The sequence below is a fragment of the Mytilus edulis genome, unplaced genomic scaffold (assembly GCF_963676685.1).
Source record: "Mytilus edulis unplaced genomic scaffold, xbMytEdul2.2 SCAFFOLD_1539, whole genome shotgun sequence".
Lineage (NCBI taxonomy): Eukaryota > Metazoa > Mollusca > Bivalvia > Mytilida > Mytilidae > Mytilus > Mytilus edulis.
In genome coordinates this window covers 1,237-23,559 of record NW_027268089.1, presented here as the reverse complement: position 1 = coordinate 23,559, position 22,323 = coordinate 1,237, and the positions used below count along the sequence as shown (strand labels likewise).

The window sequence follows — 22,323 nt, the reverse complement described above, 5'->3', positions numbered from 1 at the left end:
CTACCAAAGCTTCCCAAATTTTAATATGTTGTTACTGATGACAAAATAGAGGTCAAGTTCAATAATGACGATTTTGACTTTTACCGTTCAGGAGTTATGGTTCTTGAAAGATTGAAAAATGGTGTTTCCAGTTGTGTCCGTGCATTTTCTCATGAATCATTCAACCAAAAGCTTTTGAAATTTTTATTTGTTGTTACTGATGGCAAATTAGAGGTCAAGTTCAATAATGACGATTTTGACTTTTACCGTTCAGGAGTTATGGTTCTTGAAAGATTGTGAAATGGCGTTTCCATTCACGTTGCATTTACCTCATGAACCATTCAATCTAAGATTTTCAAATTTTAAGATGTTGATACTGATGACAAAATGGAGGTCAAATTTGATATTGACGATTTTCACTTTCACCATTCATCAGTAATGGTTCTTTTGATATTGCCAGGACACAAATAAATATTAATAAATCCGGTTTGCTGTCGTTGTGACACCCTCTTGTTTTCAAGTCAAATGGTCTTCTAGAAAAGTTGTTTTAAAATTTTGACATTTAAATGACATATAGTTTACAAGTGTGAACAAATTCTATGTACAGGTAGCTAAACAAGGTGTATAGATGTGAACAAATTTAATGTGAAACTAGTGTACATTACATTAAACCAAATGTAAACATGTTTACTGTACACTGCGTATGGTGTGAACATGGCCTTATATTCTAGTTTAAATTGTTTACTGGTGTCCACAGTTGAAGATGCAAGTATATATAGACGAATGACACATGCCTTTCAAAGCCTCTAGTTCATCTTTTATTGCAGCTGTTATTTAAAAGCAGGAATCTCATAAACATTTGCATTTCTGATAAAAGAAACTATTTTTGAAGACTTATTGTCTTCTAAAGACTACTATAAATTCTTGAAAAAAACCTACATTTAAATTTGCCTTAATATTCTTTCTGCATTAATATTGTTGGTTTCTCTGAAACTAAATTTTTTATTATCCCTTTCTTATCATTCCAATCAATATCATTATCATTATGGACAAATAATACACTGTTTGAATGAAATAGATGTATGGCTTACTTATGTTAAAAAATTTTGAAGAGTGAACTTGAAAAAATATTCTTTATTTTTAGCAGTAAAGCTTCCTTCTCTGGAGATTGACAAATTCAATAAGAAAAGCATTTGGAAAAGACCTTACAAGAAAACAAATGGAAAATGTGAGGGACAGAAAAGACGGCCATATTCAGTAATTCCCATAACAACCTTACAGTAAGTTTACAGATTCATTAAACTTAAAAATAACTATCCTGTTTTCAATATGTATTAAACCTGTCAACAGGATGTTGATATAAATCATTTATTTTCCATGAATCAGTTTGTTCTTTGTGGAGTTGAATCAATGGGAACTTAATTTTTTTTATAAAAACCATCTATCATTGAATAGTTTTTCTGTACAATTTTTTTTTTTTTACAAAAACATCTTATCCTGCTTTATACAGTAGACTCCACCTAAACAGCTATCAGCTAAAAGAATATATCTGCTATTGTAATTTTATTTCAAAACACCAAACCCTTCCCTATATGTTTATTTAATTGTGTAATTGAATATCGGATATAAGAATAAATCCGCAAATCCGGATAAGAATATTCAGGCAATTTCCTGATACAAACAGTAAGATAGTACATAGTTCAAAGCTCTGCAGTGAATCCTTTTTCAATTTTTATACGCCCGTCGTCTTTTAGACGGGACGTATTATGGTATACCGTTGTCCGTCCGTCTGTCCGTCCGTCCGTCTGTCGTCCACACTTGGGACAATAACTCAAAAACACTTTCACCAATTTCCATGAAACTTAAGTGAATTGTTTATATCTATTGACGTAAGCTCCATTTCGTTTTTTTTTAATTTCAGATTTTAAGTTTTGGATTTATGGGGCTTTATTCATAAAAAAGGGGGGATTTTCAACACTTCGGACAATAACTCAAAAAGGCTTTCACCAATGTCCATGAAACTTTGGTGAATTGTTTATATCTATTGATGTAAGCTCCCTTTCAATTTTTATAAATTTCAGATTTTAAGTTTTGGATTTATGGGGCTTTATTCATAAAAAAAGGGGGATTTTCAACACTTCGGACAATAACTCAAAAAGGCTTTCACCAATGTTCATGAAACTTTAGTGAATTGTTTATATCTATTGATGTAAGCTCCCTTTCAATTTTTATAAATTTCAGATTTTAAGTTTTGGATTTATGGGCTTTATTCATAAAAAAAGGGGGATTTTCAACACTTCGGACAATAACTCAAAAAGGCTTTCACCAATGTTCATGAAACTTTGGTGAATTGTTTATATCTATTGATGTAAGCTCCCTTTTAATTTTTATAAATTTCAGATTTTAAGTTTTGGATTTATGGGGCTTTATTCATAAAAAAAGGGGGATTTTCAACACTTCGGACAATAACTCAAAAAGGCTTTCACCAATGTCCATGAAACTTTGGTGAATTGTTTATATCTATTGACGTAAGCTCCCTTTCGTTTTTTTTTAATTTCAGATTTTAAGTTTGGGATTTATGGGGCTTTATTTATAAAAAAAGGGGGATTTTTAACACTTCGGACAATAACTCAAAAAGGCTTTCACCAATGTCCATGGAAACTTTGGTGAATTGTTTATATCTATTGATGTAAGCTCCCTTTCAATTTTTATAAATTTCAGATTTTAAGTTTTGGATTTATGGGGCTTTATTTATAAAAAAAAGGGGGATTTTTAACACTTCGGACAATAACTCAAAAAGGCTTTCACCAATGTCCATGAAACTTTAGTGAATTGTTTATATCTATTGTTGTAAGCTCCCTTTCAATTTTTATAATTTCAGATTTTACATTTCTGTGTTATTAATTTTTATGCTTAAAAAAGGGGGGATTTTCCAATATTGGGACAATAACTAACACTTTCACAAAATTTTATGCAACTTTGAAAAATTGTTTATATCTATTGACATAAGCTCCCTTTCCATTTTTATAAATTTTAGATTTTACGTTTTCTTAAGTAATGAATTTTTATACTTAAAAAAGGGGGATTTTATGAAACTTTGGTGAATATATTAATGTAACATCCCTTTTTTGATTTGTATATATATATTTCTAGTTGATCATATAAATTCATTTAAAGCATAAAAGACAAGTTAAAAGAGCAACGGGCGTATCATGCGCTAAAGCGCAGCCCTTTATTTTTTATCTGTTAGTATGAGTTGAAAAATGAATTTAAAAAAAGAAATACAATATATGTAGTATTACCTAGGGGTCCAGCAATGATTGTATCTGCCAGACATGAGCTAATCTGAAAGGGTGATTGCCATAATGTAGATCAGTATTTCTGTTAGACCATATAATTCAGCTAGGTCATTTCATTGATATCAGATTTTGTATTTCCAATTTGCAATAGACAGTTGTTGATCAGTGACTTTTATATAACCTAATTTTTTTTTAGAAAAAAGACAAGAAGTGGTCAGAAAAAACAAGTAAGTGCAATCAACAGTTAAGCAATCAGTGCATACACTTTTTTCCTTTTTCTTCAGAGAATAAAGTTTTGTTTTCAGATTTGAGGTTAAGAGTAAGTATAATTTATTACCTATTTTTTTTCACATGTGTTCTTAACTATGACAGAAGTGATTAAGCTCAAAACTAATATATTGCTTATATTATAAAGAAATTTTTTTGTTCTATAAAAATTCTGATCACTTAGTAATTAACTTTTAAGGAAAGACCATCACTAATTCTGATTTTATAATAAAGATTTTATTAATAAATTAAACAAGACTATAACAAATTACATTCAAACACATTTACGGGTAACTATAAATATAAAAATAGAAATACATTGATTTCTTGTCATTTAACAAAACAGATTAAATCCCATAAATGAATCCTCATTCCCACATTAGTTAATATTAACTTGAAACTTTCATTTTTGTCTTGCCTTGAGTAAAAAAGTGAAATATAGGTAAGCTGTTTCCTGCAACAGTGACTGCAATGACTGCTTCAACGATATATTAGTTTGTGATTACTTCTAGTTTATATCCTTAAAGAATATAAGTAACAACCATAATCATGAAAACTGAGCCTTGACAAACCCACCATGAAATTAAGGTCAAGGTCAGATGAACACTGGGAGACAGATATGTACACCTCACATTCATTTAATACACTGATTATAACTAACCTATTTCATATAGAATCTGATTATTGGACAAAACCATGAAAACTTTAAAACATTCATCCATTAACCATGACAATCAGGCATATGCAATCAGGTCCAGTTCATATGAAACCCTGCCAAACAGACATGTTAACTCTACAATCATTCAATACGCTACAGTGCCCTATTGCTTTAGTTATGAGATATTGACTTGGCACATACCAAAACCTAATGAGGTCAGGTGAATCCTGTTTGACTGACATAAAGACCTTGAAAAAAAATCCATATACCAAATGAAGTTATATACTTATTTATTCTCATAAATAATCAAATAATTCACATGGCAAAAATATTTTTTTTTATGCCCCACCTACAATAGTAGAGGGGCATTATGTTTTCTGGTCTGTGCATCCATCTGTTCGTCTGTCTGTCTGTTCTTCCATTCGTCTGTCTGTCTGTCTGTCTTGCTTCAGGTTAAAGATTTTGGTCAAGGTAGTTTTTGATGAAGCCGAGGTCCAATCAACTTGGAACTTAGTACACATGTTGTTTATGATATGGTCTTTCTAATTTGAAAGCCAAATTAGACTTTTGACCCCAATTTCACTGTCCATTGAACATAGAAATTGAAAGTATGAGTTTTAGGTTAAAAATTTTGGTCAAGGTAGTTTTTGATGCAGTTGAAGTCCAATAAACTTGAAACTTAGTACACATGTTCCCTATGGTATGATCTTTCTTATTTTAATGCCAAATTAGATTTTTTACCCAATTTAATGGTCCATTGAGCATGGAAAATGATAGTGCGAGTGGGGCATCCATGTACTTTGGACGCATTCTTATTTTCAAAGCAGTGGCTTGCAAAATGTTTCTCATTTACATATATGAAGGCATACTAATTATATTATAAATACAATATTGTACATTATTTGTTCATTTCCTACATTCAAGTGCACTCCAGATGAAGAAGCTCGCCAAGATATTCAACTGGCTCAAGATAAGGATGGATTTGTTGTGAGACAAATTGATAATGTTAAAGGTATTTAAATAAATTTAATTTAATTTAGAAATTGTCTTTTCCACATGACATCAATATATATTTGAAAATGATAAGAGATGAAAGCTAGAAATTTCCATGCCACAGTTTGCTGGGAGAGGGAGTTTAACGAAACAAAAATTTATATACTGCATGTATTGCAAAGATCGTCGTCTTGCGTCGTCGTCGTCGTCCGAATACTTTTAGTTTTCGCACTCTAACTTTAGTAAAAGTGAATAGAAATCTATGAAATTTTAACACAAGGTTTATGACCACAAAAGGAAGGTTGGGATTGATTTTGGGAGTTTTGGTTCCAACAGTTTAGGAGTTAGGGGCCAAAAAAGGGCCCAAATAAGCATTATTCTTGGTTTTCGCACCATAACTTTAGTATAAGTTAATAGAAATCTATGAAATTTAAACACAAGGTTTATGACCATAAAAGGAAGGTTGGGTTTGATTTTGGGAGGTTTGGTCCCAACAGTTTAGGAATAAGGGGCCCAAAGGGTCCAAAATTGAACTCTGTTTGATTTCATCAAAATTTGAATAATTGGGGTTCTTTGATATGCCGAATCTAACTGTATGTAGATTCTTAAGTTTTGGTCCTGTTTTCAAATTGGTCTACATTAAGGTCCAAAGGGTCCAAAATTAAACTTAGTTTGATTTTAACAAAAATTGAATCCTTGGGGTTCTTTGATATGCTGAATCTAAAAATGTACTCAGATTTTTTATTATTGGCCCAGTTTTCAAGTTGGTCCAAATCCGGGTCCAAAATTAAACTTTGTTTGATTTCATCAAAAATTGAATATTTGGGGTTCTTTGATATGCCAAATCTAACTGTGTATGTAGATTCTTAATTTTTGGTCCCGTTTTCAAATTGGTCTACATTAAAGTCGAAAGGGTCCAAAATTAAACTAAGTTTGATTTTAACAAAAATTGAATTCTTATGCTTTTTTGATATGCTGAATTTAAACATATACTTAGATTTTTGATTATGGGCCCAGTTTTCAAGTTGGTTCTAATCAGGATCCAAAATTATTATATTAAGTATTCAGCAATAGCAAGAAATCTTCAATTGCACAGTATTGTGCAATAGCAAGCAATTTTCAATTGCACAGTATTGCGCAGTAGCAAGAAATATCTAATTGCACAATATTGCGCAATAGCAAGAAATTTTCAATTGTAGTTATCTTTCTTTGTCCAGAATAGTAGTTGAATCAACTTAAATCATTGTTTTATACAATATACAATGTATATTCACTTTTACTACCAACTGATAAATTAAAACAATCTTTACCATTCAGTGATAACAAGCACTTTATTTTACATTTTAATATTTTATGATGTATTTAAATGAGTAGTTATTGTTGCAAACTCCATTAGGAATTTGAATTGAGATCAGTTTTGGAAAAAGGGAAAGGTGGATGTGACAAAAAAAGGGGGGTTAAATTTTTCTCATTTCAGATTTCATAAATAAAAAGAAAATTTCTTCAAACATTTTTTTGAGAGGATTAATATTCAACAGCATAGTGAATTGCTCAAAGGCAAAAAAAATATTTTAAGTTCATTAGACCACATTCATTCTGTGTCAGAAACCTATGCTGTGTCAACTATTTAATCACACTCCAAATTTAGAGCTGAATCCAGCTTAAAAGTTGTGTCCATACTTGCCCCAACTGTTCAGGGTTCAACCTCTGCGGCCGTATAAAGCTGCGCCCTGCGGAGCATCTGGTTACCCATTGAACCTCTTTATAAACATCAACAAGACAGCAGCCTATTAACATTAAAACACAATACATTTTAAATGTCTCACTTATTGGTCAGCATGCAGTCTTCAACAATAAATCATTTATTCACTAAAAAAAAAAGGGGCAGATCATGCAGTTCCAACTTTCAACTTGCTTTAGTAGTTAGCGGTTTAAGTGTACTCTCTTTTTCACCTGATAATATGACATGAACATGTGGTATGATTGCCAATGAGACAACTCCACAAGAGACTAAATGACACAGATATTAACAGTTATATTTTTATTCCAGGATTTTGTGTGTTTTTTTTAAACTAAATTTAGAGAGAAAAAAAACATTGTCTTATCTGATTTAGGTAAAGGAGTGTTTGCTTCAAAGTTTTTCAAGAAAGGTGACTTTCTAATGGAATATCATGGGGAATTGATAAGTGGCAATGATGGTAAAAGACGGCTCACACAATATCCAAATTCCGTTGGAAGTTACATCATGTTCTTCAGATTTGCAGAAAAAGAAATGTGGTAAGTATATCATTTTATTCTGGTATCACCTAAGTTGGACAAAGGTATACAGAAAAACACATTAGTTTACATTACATTGCATATATGTACGTTTGTTGAGGAAGCATTAAATATGAGTTTTTTTACAACAGTATGATCAGTATAGCCGACAGGTTAACATCAGAGAGAATCCAGTTTGTCATTTATTAAGTCTCCCAAACAAAGTTTGGAGACTTATTGTTTTTGCTCAGTTCTTATTATTTTTATTATTCTTCTTCTGCTTCTTTTTCTTTTTCTTTTTCTTTTTCCTTTAATTTTTTCTTTTTCTTTTTCTTCCACCACTTTAAAAAAATGAACTTGTCCGCAGCGTTTCTCCAAAACCACTTGTCAGATTTACTTAGGGTTTCATAAAATGTTAGATTAATATGTCTAGGTGAGCCATCAATCGTATGTTTGTGCATTGAGGTCTATTAAGGGGTATTTTGGGGGGCCGAAAGTAGGAAGGGGTTTACTATAGAACCCTATAATATTTTATTTTTGAAAATTTTCAAATGAATATAACTTGAAAACTTTAAGTGATAAACACACACAGTCTTCAGAAATGATCATAGGACAATGAAACAAATCACATGAAATAAAGGGGGATCAATTTGAGAATGTGCTATTATCTTGTAAACAGTACATATCACCCACCCCTAAACCATATAAATTCTTGAAGGGGACTATTAAACAAATCAAATGAAATTTAAGGGAAGTCCCTAGGGGTCACCCCCCCTCATTCAATTTGAGAATGTGCTATTATCTTGTAAATGGTCCAGATCCCCACCCCTAAACCATATATATTCTTGTAGGGGACAATAAAACAAATGAAAAGAAATAAAAGGGAAATCCATAGGGGGTTACCCCACCCCCTCTTATTGAAAACTTGTAAATTGTCCATATCCCCACCCCTTAACCATGTATATCCTTGTATGCAACAATAAAACACATCAAATGAAATATAGAGAGAATCCATGGGGGTTATCCCCACCCCGTTCAAATGAGAATGTTTTATAATCTTGTAAACGATCCAGATCCCCATCCCTAAACCATATATATTCTTGTAGGGAACAATGAAATAAATCAAATGAAATTGAAGGGAAGTCCCTTGGGGTCACCCCCACCCCATTCAATTTGAGAATGTGCTATTATCTTGTAAACAGTCCAGATCCCCACCCCTAAATCATATATATTCTTGTAGGGGACAATAAAACAAATGAAATAATTAAAGGGAAGTCCATATGGGGTCACCACACCCTCTCTTGTTTGAAAACTTGTAAACGGTCTAGTTTCCCAACCCGTAAACCATATATATTCTTGTATGGGACAATTAAACAAATCAAATGAATATGGGAGCTTTGTTTGGGAGACTTCATAACAGCATCCTGATACAATTAATTCTTGTAATTCAAATGAATTGGCACAATTTTCGAAGTTTAGATTTCTGTTTTTGGTTCATAATAGCATTAAATTTTAAAAGATTACAGTTCGTTATGTATTTCTTGTCAATAAGTAGTGTTCTATCTGTCAAGAGACTGCTACATTCCATTACATAGCTGGTATTCGTCACTTATAGCACTCTAAGTCAATTCAAATTTTTGCAATTAAAGGCATGTTTAATTGATAAAACTTTCACAGATTTCCCAATAAACTCTTCAACCTACAAGCCAAGGGTGTTTAATTGTTTAAACATGGCTATTGTTTATTGATGGAAAAAAGCAAACACCCTCTACCACAATACCCTAAAATTAGTCATCAAACAGCTTCTTTTTATGCCCTATTTATTCTGCCCCATTTAGGGGCATTATGTTGTTTGGTCTGCATCCGTTTTTTATTTTGTCTGCCTGTCTGTCATGTTGAAGGTTAAAGTTTTTGGTGGAGGTAATTAATAGTCATTACTAAACTCATACACTTGTTTATAAATAACATCTTGGATGTAAAGAATATTATTTATAAAAAATAAAAATAATACCAAAAAAAAAAAAAAGATTTGATGAAATAAAAATCTATTTACATATTTTTTCCAACGGTAAATTTGGGAAAATGTAATATATACTCGTTGTCAATATCTGTAGTAAAAGACAGATTGGAACATACCAGAAATATATCAATTTCGGGATTTATTTCCTTTCTTGATATTCAATGACAGCAATTTAAAGAATAAACTGCTCAAGTTGTCCGCTTAAGGGGTATTCTTGACAGTTAAAACAGACTTATAATTGCAATCAAAAATAGGAAAAGATGACATAAAATTCTTTTTGTCTTTTTTTTTAAAACATCTTTGGTCAAATAGCTAAAGTATTATACACTGTGAGACGAAGACTGCCTCATGTTACAAAGTTTCCATCAGTTACATGACCAATATCCTTGACCTCAGTTTCATGGTTCAGTGACTACTTGATTAAAAAGGTTTTGTGATGTTGAATTCCCACCTATTATAAGTAATAGAATAATTACCGGTATATTTGATTTTTGCGTACCTTGCAAGGTCATCTTTGGACTTTGATAAATTGTTGAAAAACACTGTTATACAGACTTTTTTCGTATATGCCTTCAGATATTGGGCTGATTTATAGCTCACCAGGGCTCGGAAGTGTCCCATGTGAGGTTATGCCATCACTTGGCGTCCGTCGGCGTCTGTCGTCGTAAACTATTAAAAAAGTTTCTCATCTGAAACTACGGGGACAAATTCCTTCAAGCTTTAAGGTAATGTTCCTTAAGGTATCTAGTTTTTAAATTGTATCTGAAGTTTTTATTCATCAACAAACATGGCCGCCATAGCTAAAAATAGAACATAGGGGGTCAAATGCAGTTTTTGGCCTATATCTCAAAAACTAAAGCTTTTAGAACAAATCTGACAAGGGTTAAAAGTGTTCAATTGGTCAAGATCTATCAGCCCTGAAATTTTCAGAAGAATCAAACAACCCGTAATTGGGTTGCTGCCACTGAATTGGTAGTTATAAGGAAATTTTGCAGTTTTTTTGTTATTATCTTTAATATTATTATAGATAGATATAAACTATAAACAGCAATAATGTTCAGCAAAGTAAGACCTACAAACAAGTTAAAATGACCATAGTTGTCAATTGACCCCTTAAGGAGTTATTGCCCCTTAAAGACAATTTTACACGAAGTTTTGATCCATTGACAAACACTGCAACCATGGCTAAAAATAGAATATAGGGGTCAAATGTAGTTTTCGGCTTATATCTTAAAAAAATAAAGCTTTTAGTGCAAATCTGACATGGGGTTAAATTTTTGAATTGGTCAAGATCTATCAGCCCTGAAATTATCAGACGAATAAAATAACCCACGGAATTGGTAGTTTTAACAAAATTTTTGCAGTTTTTAGCTCACCAGGCCCAAAGGGCCAAGTGAGCTTTTTCTTGTCACTTGGCGTCTGGCGTCATTGTCGTCTCCATCGTCGTCTGTCATCGTTAACTTTTACAAAAATCTTCTCTGAAACTACTGGGCCAAATTAAACCAAACTTGGCTACAATCATCATAAGGGCATCTAGTTTTAAAAATGTGTCCAGTGACCTGGCAAACAGATCAAGATGGCCACCATGGCTAAAAGTAGAAAATGTAGATATTGGGTTATAACTCTGAAACCAAAGCATTTAGAGCAAATCTGACATGGGAGTAAAATTGTTTATCAAGTCAAGATCTATCTGCCCTGAAAATTTCAGATGAATTGAACAGCTGGTTGTTTGGTTGCTGCCTCTGAATTGGTAATTTTTAAGGAAATTTTGCCGTTTTTGGTTATTATCTTGAATACTATTATAGATAGTGATTAACTGTAAACTGCAATAATGTTCAGCAAAGTAAGATCTACAAATAAGTCAACATGACTAAAATGGTCAGTTGACCTCTTAAGGAGTTATTGCCCTTTATAGTCAATTATTAACAATTTTCATTAGTTTTTGCAAAATATTTTGCTCTGGAACTATTAAGGGCCAAGTTCATTATAGATGGACAAATTGTAAGTAGCAAGAATGTTCAGTAAAGCAAGATCTCCAAACACATCACCATCACCTAAACACAATTTTTTTTCATGAATCCATATGACGATCTGTTTTCTTTGTTTGATATGCATATAGACCAAGGTAAGTGACACAGGCTCTTAAGAGCCTCTAGTTTATTTTATGATATTTCACCAGTTTTGCTTGATTTTATATGCACTTATTTTTTGTAGTGTTGATGCAACATTTTCTAAAAGAATCGGAAAGTACGTAAACGATGGCATAAAAAGTTGCCAAAATGCCAGAGTTAGAAGGATCATTGTAGACACCATACCAAGGGTTGCTATATATGCTGTACAGGATATTTCCCCTGGAACTGAAATTTTGTACGATTATGGTGTAAATGACCTTCCATGGAGGCAAAGTACTTCAAAAGTAAGTACTTAGAAGGAATATGTTTTGCCATGTATTTTCAAGGCAATTACTTTTTGCCCTTCTGCTATCCTAAGACTCATTATTTGTGAGCTACATGTAATGCCAAACTGATCATTGTTTCAAAAATTTAGAATGATCTGCATACAGAGGTCTTCTTTTAGAGATTCGAACCACTGAATGGAATGAAACTAACCATTGCATAAATGTTCCTTATGAGGGGCTGATGAAGTGTTTGTACTTTGTTGGGATTAACTGTTCAAGATAGCATCCTGGTGTTTTTATTAAAATATTGGTCCTGTGTTTAACCAAATTTGACCTCTATCATTATTTGGGTATATGTATTATTTTCATCTATGTGTTTAACCAAATTTGACCTCTATCATTATTTGGGTATATGTATTTTTTCATGATTTTCAAAACCACAGTAGAGTCAGATGACACATTTAGATTCCGGACAATAACTTTAGTTTTAGTGAATGAATATCTATAAATTTTTACATGAAGGTTCAATACCACTAAAGAAAGGTTGTGATTGATTTTGGGAGTTATGGTTTCAATAGTTTAGGAATTAGAAGCCGAAATAAGCATTTTTGTAGTTTTCAAACAATAACATGTGTTTAATGTTTAAGTGTATGCATCCCTCTGAAATTATACTATAAGCTTCCATACCATGAAGGGATGGTTAGTATTGACTTGGGCAGGGGGGGGGGGGGGGGGGTGTGTTATGGCTCAAAATGTTTTGGAATTAGGGGCAAAAAAGGGGGGAAACTAGGATTGTCTGGTCAATGGACAATTATGACAATTTAAAAGCAGTGTAAGGGAGCAAAAACATTTAACATACAATGTTGGGTATGTTTGGCATTTACCTCATTTACACTACTTGTAAAATATGTATAAAGTAATGTCAGGTTTTGGACTAATTGGCAAAAAAAGGGGGATGGTAGTAGTTTTCATTTTTTCCCCCAAATTTCTCAAATTCCACATTTTTGAAGAAGAAATCTTTAATTGCACAATACTGTGCAATAGATTTGTAAGATCTTGACATTTGTTTTGTGTCAGAAACTCATATTGTGTCAAAGATTTGATCACAATCCAAATTCAGAGATGTATCAAGCTTGAATGTTGTGTCCATACTTGCCCCAACTGTTCAATGTTTGACCTGTGCGGTCGTAAAAATCTGCGACCTGCGGAGCTCCTGGTTTAAATGATTTATGTCCTTTAGAAATTTTAAATAAGTGTTATGTGGAGGAAATTAGAACTCTGTTATTTTATCCCCTTTATATCTTTATATGCAAGCAAAACATTTGTTTTAAATGCCAAGCTTATTTTCACCAAATGTAGGTATTCAAGAAACTATTCATGCATACATAATTGAAAAAGTTTTCAATAATTTGTTTTCAGACAACCCAAAGGTGCTCTGTAGTATTGGAGAAGATGTGTTTAGCTGATCTTAAAGGTTTATTTTACCTTAGTAGTATTTAATTTAAATGTTTTTTTCACATCCAAAAAGGTTAAAACTTTATATGTCACTTCTGAAATTAAGAAAAAAAAATAACTAAAAGACTTCATGAAATGCAAGTGTAGACAAATATAGAAAAAAAATTGAAATTGTCCTGCAGTGGTAATACCAAATATTCATTTATTTGAGCTGTTCACTTAGGCTGCTAAATATAGCATTGCAATATTAACTCTTTTTTTTTCCCTTTTATTTTAGATTTTTTAACTTTGAGTGTAATTTTGTAAATTACATATGATTTTGACCTTCTGGGTTTTGAGTTTCTTGTTTATCCCTAATCAAATCACAAAATGAAAAGCTCAATTATATCAGACAAATTGATGCAATTGTCATATTCCTGCCTTGGTATAGATCATAGGCATGACATCAATAAAAAAAATATCTGAAAATTTCTGACACACAAATAAAAAGAAATGAGGAGTGTCAATTTTGAAGATTTTTAAAAGTTAAGTTTATTTATTGCTGTTTGAAAATTTGAAAATAATGCAATGTTATTTAATAATATTTTTTTTCTCTCAAAAAACAGAGAATGATGTTCTGTCAACAGAACTTGCTGCTAACCAGTCTGTCACAGAAGATGATATTATGTCAACACAACTTGCTGCTGACCAGTCTCTCACAGAGGATGATATTTTGTTAACACAACTTGCTGCTGACCAGTCTGACACAGAGGATGATATTTTGTCAACACAACTTGCTGCTGACCAGTCTGTCACAGAGGTTGCTGCTGACCAGTCTGTCAAAGAGGATGATGTTTTGTCAACACAACTTGCTGCTGACCAGTCTGACACAGAGGATGATGTTTTGCCAATACAACTTGCTGCTGACCAATCTGTCACAGAGGATGATGTTTTGCCAATACAACTTGCTGCTGACCAGTCTGACACAGAGGATGATGTTTTGTCAACACAACTTACTGCTGACCAGTCTGTCACAGAGGATGATGTTTTGTCAACACAACTTGCTGCTGACCAGTCTGTTACAGAGGATGATGTTTTGTCAACACAACTTGCTACTGTCCAGTCTGTCCTAGAGGATGATGTTTTGCCAATACAACTTGCTGCTGACCAGTCTGTCACAGAGGATGATGTTTTGCCAACACAACTTGCTGCTGACCAGTCTGTCACAGAGGATGATGTTTTGTCAACACAACTTGCTGCTGACCAGTCTGACACAGAGGATGATGTTTTGCCAATACAACTTGCTGCTGACCAGTCTGTCACAGAGGATGATGTTTTGCAAATACAACTTGCTGCTGACCAGTCTGACACAGAGGATGATATTTTGTCAACACAACTTGCTGCTGACCAGTCTGTCACAGAGGATGATGTTTTGTCAACACAACTTGCTGCTGACCAGTCTGTCACAGAGGATGATGTTTTGTCAACACAACTTGCTGCTGACCAGTCTGTCCCAGAGGATGATGTTTTGCCAATACAACTTGCTGCTGACCAGTCTGTCATAAAGGATGATGTTTTGTCAAAACAACTTGCTGCTGACCAGTCTGACACAGAGGATGATGTTTTGTCAACGCAACTTGCTGCTGACCAGTCTGACACTGAGGATGATGTTTTGTCAACACAACTTGCTGCTGACCAGTCTGTCACAGAGGATGATGTTTTGTCAACACAACTTGCTGCTGACCAGTCTGACACAGAGGATGAAGTTTTGTCAACACAACTTGCTGCTGACCAGTCTGTCACAGAGGATGGTGATTTGTCAACACAACTTGCTGCTGACCAGTCTGTCACAGAGGATGATATTTTGCAAACACAACTTGCTGCTGACCAGTCTGACACAGAGGATGATGTTTTGTCAACACAACTTGCTGCTAACCAGTCTGTCCCAGAGGATGATGTTTTGCCAAAACAACTTGCTGCTGACCAGTCTGTCACAAAGGATGATGTTTTGTCAAAACAACTTGCTGCTGACCAGTCTGACACAGAGGATGATGTTTTGTCAACACAACTTGCTGCTGACCATTCTGTCACAGAGGATGATGTTTTGTCAACACAACTTGCTGCTGACCAGTCTGACACAGAGGATGATGTTTTGTCAACACAACTTGCTGCTGACCAGTCTGTCACAGAGGATGATGTTTTGTCAACACAACTTGCTGCTCACCAGTCTGACACAGAGGATGATGTTTTGTCAACACAACTTGCTGCTGACCAGTCTGTCACAGAGGATGGTGATTTGTCAACACAACTTGCTGCTGACCAGTCTGTCACAGAGGATGGTGATTTGTCAACACAACTTGCTGCTGACCAGTCTGTCACAGAGGATGATATTTTGCCAACACAACTTGCTGCTGACCAGTCTGACACAGAGGATGATGTTTTGTCAACACAACTTGCTGCTAACCAGTCAAACACAAAGGATGATGTTTTGTCAAAACAACTTGCTGCTGACCAGTCTGACACAGAGGATGATGTTTTGTCAACACAACTTGCTGCTGACCAGTCTGTCACAGAGGATGATGTTTTGTCAACACAACTTGCTGCTGACCAGTCTGTCACAGAGGATGATGTTTTGTCAACACAACTTGCTGCTAACCAGTCAAACACAGAGGATGATGTTTTGCAAACAAAACTTGCTGCTGACCAGTCTGACACAGAGGATGATATTTTGTCAACACAACTTGCTGCTGACCAGTCTGTCACAGAGGATGATATTTTGTCAACACAACTTGCTGACCAGTCTATCACAGATGATGATGTTTTGTCAACACAACTTGCTGCTGACCAGTCTGTCACAGAGGATGATGTTTTGTCAACACAACTTGCTGCTGACCAGTCTGTCACAGAGGATGATATTTTGTCAACACAACTTGCTGACCAGTCTATCACAGATGATGATGTTTTGTCAACACAACTTGCTGCTGACCAGTCTGACACAGAGGATGATGTTTTGTCAACACAACTTGCTGCTGACCAGTCTGACACAGAGGATGATGTTTTGTCAACACAATTTGCTACTGACCAGTCTGTCATAGAGGATGATATTTTGTCAACACAACTTGCTGCTGACCAGTCTGTCACAGAGGATGATGTTTTGTCAACACAACTTGCTTCTGTCACAGAGGATGATGTTTTGTCAACACAACTTGCTGCTGACCAGTCTGTCCCAGAGGATGATGTTTTGTCAACACAACTTGCTGCTGACCAGTCTGTCCCAGAGGATGATGTTTTGTCAACACAACTTGCTGCTGACCAGTCTGACACAGAGGATGATGTTTTGTCAACACAACTTGCTGCTGACCAGTCTGTCACAGAGGATGGTGATTTGTCAACACAACTTGCTGCTGACCAGTCTGTCACAGAGGATGAGTTTTTGCCAACACAACTTGCTGCTGACCAGTCTGTCACAGAGGATGATGTTTTGTCAACACAACTTGCTGCTGACCAGTCTGACACAGAGGATGATGTTTTGTCAACACAACATACCAGGGTATCACCCTTGAAAGATTCTTCTGCAACAACTTTAAAGATGTCATCAATGGAGGATGTCAAAAAACGAAGTCTGTCACAGGTTGATTGTGAAGAAGGTTGGTGAATTAAAATCAAAATTGTAGATGGATATTTTTTGTGCTTGTTATAGCTTTGCTCTACCTTTTGTCTATCTTCAACTTGCTTGCTACATCAATATTTTAAAATCTCAATGTCTTGGATCATTAATTATTTGTTACTCAACTTAATTGTGAAATTGTGAAAAAAAGAAGTTTCAATAATCATAGCAGCCATTACATAATAACAAAGGCATGGGGGTAAAACAAATAAGAGATACATTTAAATGTGGATTTCTTTAAAAATAATATTGAAATATTTAAAAAAGTATTATTAACAAATTATGCACTATTAATTGTTTTATTATCCAAATAACAAGCTTTTGATCTGATGAAGGTTTTTAATACATTTCTAGAAAAAGTTTTAGTTGCATTAAATATGTATACTGTAGTTGCATATATATGCAAAATACTGTGTATGATTAACAGTATATTTGATAGACATATGATCATGAATAGTCCATAACACTTGACTATTTAAATATCTTTTTTGTCAAGCCTGTGACTTTTGTGGCAGAAAGCTTGACATAGAGATAGTGATCTGGAAGAGGCAGTAGCCTTAGCTAAATTCGTTAAAGCTTAATATTTCAGAAAAGTACAAGACTTTGACTTTTGACATCATACTTTGTATATAGATACCTCATGTTAAGAAGCTGAACCAAACTTGGCCTAAATCATCCTTAGCATATTACGTTCTAAAATATGTATCAAATCATGCCCATCAACAAAGATGGCAGCCATGGCTAAAATAGAACATAGGGTTAAATGCAGTTTTTGGCTTATAGCTCTGAACTAACGGTATATAGAGCAAATCTGCATGGGGTAGAAATGTTCATCAAAACAAGATCTATCTGCAACGTTAGCTAACTTCCTTTAAGCTGTGTATTTTAGAAGGTGGAAGGTTTTGATCCTTATACTTTGTATATAGATGCCTCATGTTACAAAATTTTCCATCTGTCATGTCCATTGTCTTTGACCTCAGTTTTATGGTTCAGCTACTACTTGAAAAATAAAGGGTTTATATAAGTCAGCCTCACTGTGTGATGCATTTTCTTACCCATCACTCAACAACTTCTTGTTTAATGAAATATTTGTCAGTGGTATCATCAATAAGCAGTAGCTCACACTTTCACTTGTTGAACCATGATTTCAAACAGTTAACATGTGAGGTTTTTTATGCCCCACCTACGATAGTAGAGGGGCATTATGTTTTCTGGTCAGTGCCTCCGTTCGTTCGTTCGTCCGGTTAAAGTTTTTGGTCAAGGTAGTTTTTGAAGAAGTTGAAGTCCAATCAACTTGAAACTTAGTACACATTTTCCCCATGATATGATCTTTCTAATTTTAATGCCAAATTATAGTTTTGACCCCAATTTCATGGTCCACTGAACATAGAAAATGATAGTGCGAAGTTCAGGTTAAAGTTTTTGGTCAAGGTAGTTTTTGCTGAAGTTGAAGTCCAATCAACTTGAAACTTAGTACACATGTTCCCCATGATATGATCTTTCTAATTTTAATGCCAAATTATAGTTTTGACCCCAATTTCATGGTCAACTGAACATAGAAAATAATAATGCGAAATTCAGGTTAAAGTTTTTGGTCAAGGTAGTTTTTGATGAAGTTAAAGTTACATCAACTTGAAACTTAGTACACATGTTCCCTATGATATGATCTTTCTAATTATAATTCCAAATTAAAGTTTTGACCCCAATTTCACGGTCCACTGAACATAGAAAATGATAGTGCGAGTGGGGCATCCGTGTACTATGGACACATTCTTGTTTTATTTCAAAATGCCAACATATATGATTATTTTAAGGAATTTGGATTTCTTAAAAGTCCAAGTACGTTTGCAGAACACCTGTAGATTACCAAGATAATCACACTGCAGGAGAAGGGAAAGTCAACTTCCTGTAGTTTTTTTTTTTTTAAATCGACAAAAGTTTCTGTTTTTCTTGTATTGGTTGAAGATTATTGTTTTCCATCTGAATTTCAATTTTTGACATTATTGTGAAGGATTAATTTTATCTTTTTAACTATATGGTATATCTTTTAATTATTCAGTTCTGTCAGAGATTTGGAGATCTAAATCAAGAGATGCAAACACTATATCTAAAGTAGGACCATATTCTATCTCAATAGATGCTCTGAATACCATCCAACATTGGCTTTCAGATGAGGTAAGCAAATCTGAGGCAAAATAGTTTTAAAAATTAGATAATACTCTGTACTTTTTTTTAAAAGAAATATGCTTTTTGAAGAAGTACAGTGTTATTTTTCTCATGAACTACAAGTCACATTTCTATGGAGCCCCGCTAGGGACATGCAAAGAAAAAAAATATATTGTGCGCACTGCGCACAAAATAATATAGTGTGAACACAAAATAATATATTGTGCGCACAATTTTAATATATTGTGCGCACAACTTAAACATATTGTGCGCACAACATAATATAGTGTGCGTTAAATTCTTTGACTTTACACAATGTGTCCTTTTTAAAGTGACAGAATGGAAAAATGCATAAGGTTTTCTTTTGAAATGGGGCTAGCTAGATACATGAAAATACTCTTGCAAAAAATCATCAGTGCATTCGTATCGACTCCTGACATGAATACTGAATAAATTACGTTTATTTCAGATTAATATTACACCATACAAGCATTCCGTACACCAAATATATCCAGCTAAATGCTTATAGTATCCGAGAAATACACCAAAAACAAAAAATTACTTTGCCGGACCACTTTACCCTGAAAATGAGGTCAAGGTCAAATGATACCTGTCAAGTTGACATTTAGACATTAAAATCGTTTCATACAACCAAATATAGAAGAACTATTGCATTTGGTATCTGAGATTATGTCTAAACCACGAACATTTAACTTTGTTGAATGATCAGTAAAATGAGTCAAGTGAAAACTGTTTTCCTAATTTTGGACGCACACCACATCATATTGTGCGCACAATATGTTTAAGTTGTGCGCACAATATATATTTAAATTGTGCGCACAATATATTTAAATTGTGCGCACAATATATTATTTTGTCCCTAGCGGGGCTCCGTACATTTCTTGATAAATGTAAATCTCAACTTAAACTTTATAAAAGAAAAGTTAAGAACTTAAGAAAATGTTCTAAGTTTTGTTATTAGAGTTATAATTATAATCAAAACAGAGTGATATAACATGTTAAATAATGCATTTAAAAAAAAATACAGTTCAACACAGATAACATTCTTAATTTATGCAGTCAATAAACCAAGTTAAAATTCAGTTTTTAGGTAAGAAAATTATTAGCTCACCTGGCCCATAGGGCCAAGTGAGCTTTTCTCATCACTTGGCATCCATGGTTGGGCGTCCTGCATCCATCATCTGCTAACTTTTACAAAAAATCTTCAATTCTAAAACTACTGGGCTAAATTTGACAAAACAAAGCCACAATCATTATTAGGGTATCTATTTGAAAAATGTGTCTGGAGATCCGGCCAACCAACCAAGATGGCAGCCATAGATAAAATAGAAAATGAAGATTTTGGCTTATAACTCTAAAACCAAAGCATTTACAGCAAATCTGACACGGGGTAAAATTGTTTATCAGGTCAAGACTTGTCTGCCCTGAAATTTTCAGATGAATTGGAGAACCTGTTGTTGGGTTGCAGCCCATAAATTGGTAATTTTAAGGAAATTTTGCCTATTTTAGCTCACCTGGCTCATAGGGCCAAGCAAATTTTCTCATTATTTGGCGTCTGTCATCCGTCTTCTTCCATCATCCTCAACTTTTACAAAAATCTTCTCCTCTAAAACTACTGGCATCATAGCTAAAAATAGAACAATGCCCAGGGTAAAATGTAGATTTTGGCTTATATCTGAAACCAAACCAGAGCAAATCTGACATGAGATAAATGTGTTTATCAGATGAAGATCCATCTTCCCTGAAATTTACAGATGAATCAGACAACCTGTTGTTAGGTTGCTGCCCCTGAATTGGAAATTTTAGGGATATTTTGCGGTTTTTGGTTATTATCTTGAATATTATTATAGATAGAGATAAACTGTAAACAGCAATAATGCTCAGCAAAGTAAGATCTACAAATAAGTCAACACGGCCAAATCTCCCTTAAGGAGATATTGCCCTTTATAGTCAATTTTTAACAATTTTTCATTAATATTTGTAATCTTTTACAAAAATATTCTCCCCTGAAACTACTGAGACAAATTTAACCAAACTTGTCCACAATTATCTAAAAGGGTATCTTGTTTTAAAATTGTGTCCGATAACCCCGCCTGTGAAACCAAGATGGCCAACATGGCTAAAATAAGGACATGGTAAAATGCAGTTTTTGGCTTATATCTTGCAGTAAGAGCAAATCTTACAAGATAAGATTGTTTTTATGTCCAAATCTATCTACCATGAAATATTCAGCTCATTCAGGCAACCTGTTGTTGCGTTCCTGCCCCTGAATTGGTCATTTTAAGAAAATTTTGCAGCTGTTGGTTATTATCTTGAGTATTATTATAGATAAAGATAATCTGTTAATAGCACTAATGTACAGCAAAGTAATTCCTAATAATAAGTCGGCATTACCAATACGGTTAATTGGCCCTTTAAGCCCTGGTCACAACGAACCCAAAATACATTTATGCAGGGCCACAACATAAAATTTTGTCTAATCGCAGGTCATCTGCAATCATGGTACAACAGTTGCTCGATATTTTGAGCATCGTGCCACTGTTGTGTGTTGTGAGACGAAAATTGAACATGCACCTTTTTTGCATAATTCCTGCAAGTAATTAGATTTCTACACCATGCTTGTTTATCTATTTATAACTTTTTATTTTTTGTTTTAGGTGATGAATGCCTACTTGTATATGTTGTCTGAAAATTTCCCCCAGGTCTGCCATATCAACAGTGTGCTTATGACAGCTGTATTTAATGATCAGCCACAAATTCATTCATTATTACATCAGGTATTTTTTTTTAAGGCATGATCATATGGTTTATTTAATTACTATATATACTTTTGAAAATTTCCAAAAGTAGTATGTTTTCAAAGGCCTGATACACCCCTAGTTGCTGAAAAATCTAAAATCTTGTATCAGATGACATAATTTTTGTAAAATTGTTGCATAAAAGGGTTAATAATGATAATTATGATAAATTTATCATTGTAAATATACTAAACCGCAAAAGAAACTTTGTATTTGTCGAAAGCCTAAATTTTCAAATGAATATTTAAAAATAATAAAAAAAAAAACAATTTCATATGTATTAAAAAAAAATATCTATCTATTTTTTTGTTTAGGTAAATTCTCTTCAATTGATGCTAAGATTATGTTGAAATTTCCTTTATGGCTG

General features: G+C 33.8%; 2 protein-coding genes across 2 annotated transcripts; both read left to right on the top strand.

Annotated features, from left to right (window-relative positions):
• The first annotated feature begins 693 nt into the window (after positions 1-693).
• On the top strand, positions 694-13,818 carry LOC139506752 (N-lysine methyltransferase KMT5A-like). Its single transcript, XM_071295539.1, has 7 exons — positions 694-748; positions 1,124-1,259; positions 3,475-3,505; positions 5,128-5,215; positions 7,311-7,473; positions 11,687-11,888; positions 13,290-13,818. Exons 1-7 carry the CDS (start codon positions 694-696, stop codon positions 13,368-13,370), a joined length of 756 nt encoding a protein of 251 aa, XP_071151640.1. The 3' UTR covers positions 13,371-13,818.
• LOC139506751 (uro-adherence factor A-like) lies at positions 13,695-21,935 on the top strand (the record flags this gene model as incomplete). Its single annotated transcript, XM_071295538.1, has 7 exons — positions 13,695-13,749; positions 14,390-14,493; positions 15,196-15,309; positions 15,916-16,455; positions 16,669-16,951; positions 19,031-19,146; positions 21,816-21,935. Coding segments are annotated over exons 1-7 (1,332 nt in total), but the record flags the coding sequence as incomplete, so codon positions are not given.
• Positions 21,936-22,323: the final 388 nt, after the last annotated feature.